Raw genomic sequence first — 12,676 nt, forward strand, 5'->3', positions numbered from 1 at the left:
TGTTACGTTCCGCGTGTTTTATTCCGCATAAAATTTTGACAATAACTTCTGTAACTATTTTATATCGAAGTCATTATAAATCAATATCGTCCTGTTAACTGAACGTGATTAACTTCATGTAGTGCATAAATAATGCTACAATATTATAGCAAAAACATACCATTCATCCACCGTAACTAAAAACATGATTCACCCCAGCTGTCTTCTACGTAGGAGCGCTGGAGAGTTCAGCATGTCTACAGGTTGTCAGGACAGGTACTGAGAGTGGCTGATTACGCCACTTGGTTTATGTCGAGCTGGACGATGCCCAATCCATAACTGGCAGCCGCAACCAAGACTTCTGCTGCATTAGATCCACCCTTCCACGCTTCGACTACTATAAAAGCATATAAAATTTATCTGTTTATTTATTTCATCCACTCAACAATGTAATTACAGAGTAGAGAATAGTGATAATAACAATAGTAATACATATAATAATAATAATTTAAACTTAAACAGTTATAATATAATACTACCCAACAATAGATAACAAAAGTAAAGTAATAGAACAAGTGATGAAATGCAAATAACTAGTCACAAATTAATAACATAACACAATACATGAGGAGATATTAGGCCTACGTTAAGTCAGAAATGTTAACGGAATTAGGGGTTGAGTTAGTTATGATAATTGATATGAAATAATTTAAGAAAGAAGACCAAAACTACAATATACAGGCCAGTTGGAGACTTATTTATTAGCAAAATACTTATGGATTATTTTGAAAGCTACCGGTATTTATTCTCTCAAGACTGTGGTTCTATCCTGAAAGATGTCAATATTGCTCATTTTGTTATACGAAGAACAGATTCCAAGAAGTCGAGAGTGCTTATAATAACATGTCCTAGCATAGTTATGGGCTGTATATTTGCTGAATGACACTAAATTATCTGTCTGTCTGTCTGTCTTCATCCATCCATCCATCCATCCATCCATCCATCCATCCATCCATCCATCCATCCATCCATCCATCCATCTATCTAGTTTATATTAAATGGTGTACTGGTCCTGCAGTTTTCTCTTGGTAATGTATTATCTCTTAGACAGTAGATGACTACTTACAGAACCAGTTAAAAATACGGAGGTATTTTATATCAATATTATTCCTTCTGTGTTGCAAACTTTCAAAATTAAAGAGAGACAAAAGAGATGCGTACGAAATACTACTTTCATTATTCCAGGAGGGATAGTAACCAAATGATTTAAGAAAAACATATATAATAAAGCTTGTTTGAACACTTTCAATTTTGTTAATATATTTAATTTGATAGGGGTTTCATATAGTACTACAATATTCAAGTTTTGATCTAACTACTGAAAAAAATATAACTTCTAAACTATCTTGAGAAGAAAATTTTCAGGTATGTCTAAAGATAAATCCTAGGATAGATAAATGTGGACATGTATAGTCACAGTCTAGTATATACAGTCGCGAAGCTCAATATGTAGTACATATGCACACATTAGATAGTTGCTCACCACTAGGATAGCTAATATTGCCTCATTACAGGCAATGCTAAATAGTACCGTCACAGTCTATTGTTTCTAGCACCCTCAAAACTCAAGCTTCGTGACTGTATATAGTAGACTGTGGTATAGTCGTGTCGCTGTTAATTCCGGCGTGACTTCTCTTTGCTTACGTTTAGGAAGTGTAGGTTCTATAAAGATGAGGTTGATAATATCGTTCGCAATTTTAGTTCTTTCGTTGCCGAGCTATCAGACGAGGACGCTATTTTTCGCACCGTTAAATATTATCATGTCGTAGCTCATATGAGAGTCACTCAATCACACTGTAAATGTCTAAGGAAAGCACAGAAAAAAATTCGGAATCGAAATCTTTTCTGGAAAGTGAGGAAACAATACTAACTTCGAAGTAACCTGTTCAAAATAGATAATGACACCCTCAAAAGTTGGTAAGCGATAATTTTTTTTATTTTTCACGTTATATGGGGGTAAAAGCGAGAGAAATGTTTAGGAAAAATGGAAATTAATTTTAAAAGTGGCTTCTATTCAAAATCTTTACTGCTTTTCGTGTTACTACAACTTAAACAAATGCACATATTTGCCTGGCGGACTTCCGTATGCAGAGTGACAACTTTTGTCTGTTAGAAATGTGGATTCTCATAGAAATTATTGCGCTGATTCCAAATTTATTTTCAAAATGTTGCCATTACTGAAGGCTTTCGAGTTAATCGTGAGGTTTGAAATTTAATTAAAATATTTCTATTACATAAATAACATCTTACAACTTCCGGAACTTCTGGAGTATCACATCATTCTCATTATAATGACACTACTTCTGTGCGAAAATAAACTTTTAAGATGAAGTGTCAACTGAAATGTTTCTTCTATTTCCACCCCACAGCAGCCTTGTTACGTTTGGTAAAATGTTATTCGAAGAAGCTAGTGTGAGCATAGCAACTATTATTATCGGACAACTTTCATCTTCATGTTGGCTTTGTTAGATTCAATAATAAAGAAGTATATATGTCACGTAAGTATTCGTTGCTGAAAATCGCAATAAATGTAATAATATGCGCTGAAAATGTACAAATATTCGGAAAAGTTAAGAATTTAAGAAATTGTAAAAGGTAAGAAGCTCCTCGTCAGTATATGTGTTAGTATGTGAAAGATCTGTTACTTCTGTCTGCAACTCTAGAGATAAATGTTCTGGATTTCTGAATGAGGTGACAGAAATCTCTAATTTAGATTGGATCACTTACAAGGGAAGATTCAACACTGGAAGGTTGGATAGGACCTTCAAGAAGATTATTTATCACCATATCTATGTAATATCCTCTTCTAACTTTAGACATTGAATCATTTACTCTTCAGTAGTAATGTTATTGACATTTTGATGGATCCTATCATAAAGACGTTCTAAAGAAAAATAAGAACTTATCCAATTAACAGTTGAATAAAGCTGTGTGATGTATTTGTATATGTATATTTTGAATTTTATTAAATATTACAGAAAACTATTCTATACATTTTTGAAATTATGATAATATAAAGCTTCCATGTATAATACATTATTTACAGCTTCTAAACATTTATATAGAGAACTCTACTAAATTTGGCATTTTTGAGTTACTTTACTTATAGGCTTATGGTAACTGAAATATTACGTTCAGTCATTAGAAGAAAGTCTGTATACATTTCTAGCAAATATATTGTCTATACGTGGATCTGATGAGGTTGTTCCATATTTAGGATGTGAGACAGTCCAATCAGAAGATGTCTTTCATGAAGATAACGAATTTTTCATTTTGTTTTTTCCTGATGTCTATGATTATTGAATAAAATAAATGACATTAAAAGCTCTTTATAAACTCTGTAATTTACATGTAAGTTTGTGTTGTAATCTTTTATAGGTTGGAGTCATTATCATTTTAAAATGTTACACACCAGCGTGATTGTGTTTTATATCTGGAGCACGCTCGTAGGTAAGAATTATTCAACGTTAAAATCATTAACTTAACAAACAAAACAACATAATGAAAATCGGACGAAAAGAATCAAAAACACAACTGTGATTCTGGAAAGAATCAAAACTAAACCAACATCAACAATCCACGAAAGAAACCCGAAGAACGAACAATGCTTAACGTGCCAACTGCCAACCAACCATTAACCAAACATACCAATTACATAACCGAAAACTAGAAAATAAATCAAACACATGATAAACAAACTCACCAAATCGACAAAGTAACCGATGAACCAACCAAACTAATCAATCAATAATTCATCTACAAATTAACTGCAACATACAATATACCAACTAGTAACATAAGCAATCTACCGACAAAATCAATTAATCTGATCAATAAATCAAGTAACTAATGAATTAACAAAGAAACCGTGTGACAAACCGACTGGCGAACAAACAATGCACCCATATCTACAGAAATACCCACCCGTTCTTTCTATTGATCGATCAAGAAATAATTTTTACCGTCGACAAAAATCATATGAAAGTCCGTCATTGTGGCTAAGCGGACAGTGCGTGCGCATCTCAACTAAACGCTTCACGGTTTGAATCCAGATGTGGGTAATTGAAGAAATGTATTGTCTGTCGTCTTATTATTGTCCTGTGATGTCTCAGCAGTGGCCATGGGTCATGCCGATTCCATAAGGGGTTGTTGGAAAATAACTTCATTTAGGTCCAAATTACATAAATTCTTACTTAACAAATTAATTGCTGATTAATATTTATTACATATAATGAAACTAACATCTGTCCATTCTTATTATTATCATTAATTTCTCTAAATAGATTTACAAAACCTCTAATGGCAATTACATTAATATTCTCATTATAGAAATATATTTTAGATTTATATACATATTTTTTCTCCCTGTAACATAGTTCTAGTTAGCTTATATTAAATTAATTTTGATCATTTTACTAGCTATCTCAAACCTCAAATTAATTATAATTGATTGAATTAAATTAGCTCATAAATTACTGTAAGTTACTACTTTACCTTATAGGTTTATCTAAATTTAAATAAATATGTAGTCTACTAGTCGTTAATTTAACTGAAGAATATTGCTGGAGAACCTTTTAAGTGTAATGTAAATATTCGTAATTTAAATATGTATTGTATTCATTAAGGCTGGTTGAGTGGAAGAGAAGTCCTTATGGTCTTAACTCTGCCAGCGAAAATAAAACATTATTATTATTATTATTATTATTATTATTATTATTATTATTATTATTATTATTATTATAACCAGGAAGGCCTGCATTTTTAGGTGTATAGTGTAGGATCAGATTAATCTCCCTCCCATAGACGTAGTGGTGTGTAAATCGTAAAAATTAAAGAAACAAAAATCGTACTAAATTTTGGTATAATATTTTCATATCCAAACCTTGGACCCCATATTTCGGATAATTGATCTCCCTACTCCAAGATTAACTCCACTAGAACCATTTCCTATAAACATAATATCTCGCAGTATCTCCTGGAACTCGAACAGAGAACGTTTCGCCTGTTGCTTCATCTGTGATGGAGATTAGTTGAAAGATTCTGCTTGACTAAACACCTCGTTAAATGTTACTGGCTGATAAGGATATAACACGTGTTTGTGAGATACTGATATGCGAACAGTCCAGATGCTGATAACAGCAATCCATTACACCGCCTACAATACAGTAGAAGAAATCGCGAAGCGGACAGCTCGACATGCAGGCTTCATGGTGTGCTGCGATAGCTGTGCTATTCATCCTGCCTTTCTTGTGTACCTGTGCTCCTCACCAGGGAAGAACATCTCGGGCAGTATGCGGCTATCAGGTAAGCACCTTTGGTAATAATCATCATATGCCCTAATGACCATCATCGTTACAAAAATTTCGTTGCCAATGTTTAATTTCAATCGTAGATTTAAATATTTCCGTTAAAATCACTGTCGTCGACATTATCATCAACTTATCATTACTGTCATCGTCGTTGTTTCATCATCACCGTCGTCATAATCGTCATCGCCACCTTCGTAATATTATCACTATCGTTGTCGTCTCATTTTCGCCATTTTCGTCGTCTGTAGTCATAATCGTTATCATATCATTGTCATCATCTTCATCGTCTCATCATCGTCATCATTATCATAGGTTGATATTTAATCTTCGTCTCATCATAATCGTTGTCACATCATTATCATCTCATTGCCATCTCATTATCGTCGTCATAATCTTTTTCGATGTCCTTAATCTTCATCACCATCATTATCATCATCATTATCGTTATTATATTTGTCGATGTCAATATCTTCGTCATCTATATGGTCACAACTATTATTAGCGTCGTCTCATCATCTTCACCATCTCATCAGAATCATCATCGTCAACTCATTATCACCATCATCATCGTCTCATTATCATGTCATCTTCGTCTCCTCAGCACTCACCATTATACTAATCACTTCACTGTCATCTCATCATAGGCTAATAATCTTTATCGATGTTATTATCTTTGTCATCTTCATCGTCATCACAATCATCATGGTCATCATTGCTATAATCATTATCGTTGTAATCATATTTGTCGATGTTACTATCTTCGACATTTTGTTATAATTTTCGCAGTCATCTCTTTTTTTTTATTGGGTTATTTTACGACGCTGTATCAACATCTAGGTTATTTAGCGTCTTCGCAGTCATCTCATCACATAATATGTGATCTCATTGTCGCCATCGTCTTTTATTTACTATCGTCTCATAATTATTGCCATCACCCCATTAATTTCGTCATAATCTCGTCATCCTTATCATCGTTTTATTATCGTCGTCTTTAATCATTATCGTCGTCTCCTCATCATTATCTTCGTCATCTCCTCATCCTATTTTCGTCTTATCATTATCATCTTCGTCTCATCACTGTCGCCGTAATCTCATAAACATAATCATCTCATCTCTTTCATCGTCATCGTCTTATCATTATCGTCACCATCTCATCAATATCATAATTTCTTCATTGTCACGTCTCATCTTCGTCGTCATAACCATCGTCATAAGTCATAATCGTCACCTTATTGTCATTATCGTAATCTTCATTATCACTTTCTCGTCGTCATTATAGTCTTCGTCATAATCGCTGTCGTCATTCTGATCAATATTATCGTTATAACATCGTAATTTCATAATAGTCTCACTTTCTTCATTACAAAGTGGGACCTGTTTTACACAGCACGTACGGTCAGAAGACTCGTATGTGGGATTTAAGAGTAAATTCTGTTAATATAGTACATTTGTATGTGCGACATTGCTCAATAAGACCATCTATCTATCTACACTATCTTTATTATCACTATCTTCGTCATAATCGATGCTATCTTGATTTAATGTCATTATCTTTTTCATCATCGCCGTCGACATTACTATCGCCGTTATTTTATATCTGTATCTTTATCTTCATCTTCGGCATCATTATCGTCGTTGTTGTCGTCAGCTTTACCCATAACGGTTTAATCGATTTCGTTATATTTGAATGTGGCATTGCAGAAAGGTCTCTAAGTCACTTTTTGTGGGAAACCTAGATTTTATGAATTTCGGAATCCATACTCAACTGAAACTGAACTGAAAAGTACCGATGTCATCGACTTTTTAAGTGTGACAAATCCTATTTATGAAAAACACCTACACTGCAGAAGGACTCTTAAGTCATTGCCATAAGTACTTTTGTTCGTTCCCACATGAGAGCGCAAAAGGAGGAGTAATAAATTTTATACTGCTTTGAAACAGAGCAGGGGAAAATTTATTTCAATGAAGGCAATAATATGGCTTTAGAGTTCAACTTTATGCAAAATGTACTATACTTGCCAGCTATAAGTTACCAGATCAAGATATTTTCCATTTGAGACAATTAAATGTTGAAGTGTTTTCTATTCACAATTTTAAGACGAAAGAAAAAACTGAGGGTGAGGAAAAAACGGCGCAGATGAAGTGTCATCATTTCCCATTGAATTTATTCATCAATTTGTTCCAAACAATATATCAGAATTACATTTATTTTCTAATAACTGTTATGGAAAAATAAGAACAACACTCTTGTAAGGACTTGTTTGGTTTTAACTGATATGAATCTGTTTGATAAAATCCTCCACTTCTATTCACTGAGAAGATTCGTTCTTACCATGTGATCGGAAGTTTTGGATGTTAAAACGTATTCTTAGGAAGAGAGACAGAATTTACACACCCTATGATTACTGTATTGTGAGCTTATTGTTTCATTTTCAAAGGTTTGTGCATTTTCATTGAAAATAGCTGAGACAAATGATGTTAAGGATTTTAAAAACTGGTGGACTCAATTTTATAAGAATGTGACTGTATATCTAGAAACATCACATGCTCCTAGAGACATAAAACAACACTTCAAGGTATCCGATTTTAGTTATATCGAATACTCGTCCAAAAAGAAAAGGTTCTTGTAACAAGACCTTGGATTAGTGGAATGGTAGAGCACACCTTTCGTCTGTCTCAGCCAGGAAGAGTTCCACACACATTTCCTATTCAAGCATTTTATCCAGGTGGTAAATTTATTCCGATAAAACTGAGAAAGACAGAGGATGTTAAAAAACGTCCATCGATATATGAGCCGTTAAGAACAGAAGTGGTGTAAATCAAAAATGGTAATGAGGGTTAAAGCAAATGTTCTGTAAAACACAGCACAAAGTAGCAGCTAATATTGAATTTATTTAAAATATTAGTAGTCAGTGGATAGAACGAAAGACATATTAATTGCTACTTTGCGCTGTATTTTATAGAATTTTTAGTTTAAACCTCATTAGCCAATTTTGACTCACACCACTTTTGCTCTGAACGGCTCATATTATCCCTGAGGAATATATTCATTTTTATGAACAGTTTTGTCCCGACCACTTGCTGAAACTTAAACATTCATAAATTACAAAGCAGTACAGTATATCGGCAGTAAAACTTATTTTGCAAAGAAAATGCTACATGCCTAAGTGTTGATTTAGCATGTCTAACAAATTGTATTAATACATAGTTCTCATGTTTTTATGATCAAGCTGTGATGTTACACTACTCATCTGTGAATAATAATAACGTCCTTCATTTTGTACTGCAATTAATCTATAAGATTTATTTCACTTCGGAATGGTATATCATTTTCGTTCCAGGAAGGTACCTAAGTTAACCAAGTTTGAAAATTTTTTTACGTAAAATTATTTCAATTACGAATATTTGCCTATGCAGAATCTATTTCTCATAATCAGAAGATCATGCAGTAACTTTTTTTCGTTACTCTAAATTCTCAGTTATTGTGATAGACAATTTCTTTTTCATTTCCCACAACTTTGTTTCAAGTGACTTAGGTACCTTTCTGCAATGACACATTCATTTGTGGATATTATAATTTTCATCAGAATAATAATCAATGTTGACTCAAAAATTTAATCAAAATCACAAGATTTTCAACATTGAGGAGTCATTGTTACAGTCGAAATTAGTAAGAGGTGAGTGAGATCTTTTTCTCCAGGTTCAAGTAATGTGTAGATAAGTTTACATTCTGAACTGAAAATAATTATTATAATGTCTTCATTAAGAGACTTTCGAAACATATACCGAGAGAGAAAGGAGACGTAGAAAAAAACATCACTTTCCGTGCAGGTCAGGTTTAGAATTCATCCCAAAAGAAATACTTTATATCTCCAGTGTATAATTTCCTTTGATTGCAGTCATGCCCAGCAATAGACCCCAACAAGCTTAACGTTCATCTGGTGCCTCATACCCACGATGATGTCGGCTGGCTGAAGACACTCGATCAGTATTACTATGGAAGTAAGTGCAATACTTGTGGATATGCAGCTTTTTGTTACCTTCATCATTTGCTCGTAAATAAAAAACTCAAACAGGCCTATAATTTACGTATAAAGTAATCTATTACACATTTTATTCCTGTTCTTTCTGGGCGCATTGTATTAAAGAGGAATTAAGTTTGATGTGTTGAAATAATCGAAGCGATAGGTTTGGAAGTAAATCCCGAAAAGACGAAGTATATGGTTATGTCTCGTGACCAGAATATTCTACGAAATGGAAATATAAAAATTGGAGATTTATCTTTCGAAGAGATGGAGAAATTCAAATATCTTGGAGCCAAGAGTAACAAATATAAATGACATTCGGTAGGAAATTAAACGCAGAATAAATATGGAGAATGCGTTTTATTATTCGGTTGAGAAGCTTTTGTCATCTATTCTGCTGTCAAAATATCTGAAAGTTAGAATTTATAAAACAGTTATATTACCGATTGTTCTTTATGGTTGTAAAACTTGGACTCTCCCTTTGAGAGAGAAAAAGAGATTAAGGATGTTTGATAATAAGGTTCTTAGGAAAATATTGCGGCTAATTGGGGTGAAGTTAGAGGAGAATGGAGAAAGTTACACAACGCGGAACTGCACACATTTTATTCTTCACATGACATAATTAGGAACATGAAATCCAGACATTTGAGATGGACAGGGCATGTAGAACGTATGAACGAATCCAGAAATGCATATAGTGTGTTAGTTTGGAGGCCGGAGGGAAAAAGACCTTTGGCAAGGCCGAGACGTAGATGGGAGGATAATATTAAAATGTATTTGAGGGAGGTGGGATATGACGATAGAGACTGGATTAATCTTGCACATGATAGGGACCGATAGGGGGCTTATGTGAGGGCGGTAATAAACCTGGGTGTTCCTTACAAGTCATTTGTAAGTAAGTAAGTAAATGTTGAAATAATCAGGTTTTATGATTCAAAATTACTGAGACATCAAGATACGACAAATCACCGAGTTGTGACGTCATAACTTTTCATCGTGATAAGGACTGAAATGAACAGTAACTTTCATTGTACTGTATATTCCTTTGCACAACGTGACTAACACACATTTAAAACGTATTCCGCTGTAAGAACTAGGTAGAAATTTTAGAAAGAATATCTGTCATTTTTCAAGATATGTTGTTGTTTTTAATGCCTGGCGTCTGACAGTGAAGCCATTAGCGCTCTTGCTCTCCAATACTTTTGAATTAGGTCTTTCTCTCCAGACAGTGATCATTTTGGCTAGAAGATAACCGTTTTTTTACGTGGGCACCAGATTTTTAAGGGGTTAGGTACAGCTTACAGCAGTAAAATTTTTGAAAACATTCAACTCTTTTTTTTTCTATATCTTGTACAATGATGAAAATTGGTATGTGTAAAACACTGTCCTTCTTCTATATGAAAAAATAAATATATATTTTTAAGGATTTAAAGAATTCTTTTTTTTTTTTTTTTTTTTTTTTTTTTCAAAATTTAAAATAGTGGCAGTTGACTGTGCAGGATGAAGCGTTTCCCTCATAACTCATAAACTTACTAACTTTTTCATGTTCTATCCCTTTTATTTTATTGCTGAAACTCATGTTTACAATATAATGCTTTTTCAACTACATTTTCTTATATATTTTTTTGTTTTTGTTGAAAATACTGTATTTGACCATTTTTTAAAATGGATTTATTTTTTTCAGACAATCTATTAAAGATAGGGAAGTTATTTTGCATCATATTGTAGATATGACATGCATAAATACACACAAAAAAATTCATCACAGAATGTTGGATAGTTTTTGAGTTACGAGGGAAACGCTTCATCTCTGCACAGTGAACTGCCACCATTTTGAATTCTGAAAAAGAAATATAAATTATTTTTTTAAATCGTAAAAATATTCTTTTCATATAGCAGAAGGACTCATTATTGTACAAGATACAGTAATAGAGAAAAAAACATGTTGCATATTTCCAAAATTTTACTGCTGTAAGCTGTACTTGACCCCTTAAGAAAATTGGCAGTTAAATCACTTCTCTCAACCCCTTTTTTGCGTGAAGGACCGTACCTGCCTTTAGTCAGCGGCTCCATCGGACCTAGCCAGGAGGATTACATATGTAGATCTATCGGCCTTTGCAGAACGCCACTTCAAGGAACGCTTATCCACGCCATGACAGTACGCGTAACAAAAGTACAGTGATGCTACCTCAAAGCACCTGGACATGCTTAAATACTGCATTTCCTCAGTATTAGAAAGATCGGTTATACCGCCGTGAAAAATGGTCCCCAGAGAATCGTTTGGGAAAACAGGTTACACCACAAGAAGGAGAGGAGGGAGTTGAGTAGGAGAGATTATAAAAAAAATACACACACACGCACGCACACACACACACTTTAAAATGAAAGAAATAGGCCGAGCTATGATTTCACCTCCCCTTTACTACAATGCACGATTACAGAGTGTTAGTACAATTTTGTAAGGTGTATTTCAATTACAGAACTGGGTCTAAAATATCGTAGCATGTATACGGCATACTATCCATTAAGATGCATGGAATTCATCGAGATGTAACCCCACATCCAGTCTTTACGGTGGGAAGTATAATATTCATAGTATAAACTTCTTTGGCTTACTGTAATAAAGAAATTGACAGGCAAACATTCTGATGGGTGCAGATAAAAATGTCATTATTATTTCTTCCACGATGTTAATAATGTCAATACAAATACTTATACAAATTTTGACAACTCGAGTGCAATTACGAAGGCTGTTCAGAAAGTAAGTTTGTCTGGGGCCGTTTACATAAAGAAAATACAATTTCGTGGAAGGATTTATTGGAACAGATACAGCAACTGTTGAACTGTTTTGGATCTTATTCCCCACCGGAATTGAGACATATTTTGTCATGACATGGGATCAACTTTTGTATTCTTGTGTCGTAGAAATCTGGCGGTTGGATCGGAACCAGTGTGTGACAGCTGTCTGCACCTCTCTCTTGATTCCACGGTATGACAAATAAGCTATGTCAATTCTGGTGGGGAATGTGTTGAAAAATAGTTCAATAATACTTGATTTATCTGTGCCAACATACCTTTCTATGAAATTGTATTTTTTTTTCTGTAAAAGGCCTCAGAGAAATTTACTTTCTGGACGGCCTTCGTTATTACGCTCGAGTGGCCAAAATTTGCATAAGCACTTGTTTGGACATTTTAACATGGTGGAAGAAAAAAAAATTAAATTTTTTATCTGCACCATGACAATGTTTGCTCGTGAATTCAAAATGTGAAAGGGATTGGTGTAGTACATTGGCGTTCAAAGAT

General features: G+C 33.8%; 1 protein-coding gene across 1 annotated transcript in view; it reads left to right on the forward strand.

Moving 5' to 3' along the window:
* Positions 1-5,183: 5,183 nt before the first annotated feature.
* Positions 5,184-12,676, forward strand: part of LOC138712049 (lysosomal alpha-mannosidase-like) — a 41,277-nt gene continuing 33,784 nt past the window's right edge. The window contains exons 1-2 of the mRNA XM_069843439.1: positions 5,184-5,343; positions 9,248-9,350. Coding sequence (XP_069699540.1) covers positions 5,236-5,343; positions 9,248-9,350 — 211 coding nt within the window. The 5' untranslated portion in view covers positions 5,184-5,235. The remainder of the gene's footprint in view (positions 5,344-9,247; positions 9,351-12,676) is intronic.

This window comes from Periplaneta americana, chromosome 13, assembly GCF_040183065.1.
Source record: "Periplaneta americana isolate PAMFEO1 chromosome 13, P.americana_PAMFEO1_priV1, whole genome shotgun sequence".
In the NCBI taxonomy this organism is placed as follows: Eukaryota; Metazoa; Arthropoda; class Insecta; order Blattodea; family Blattidae; genus Periplaneta; species Periplaneta americana.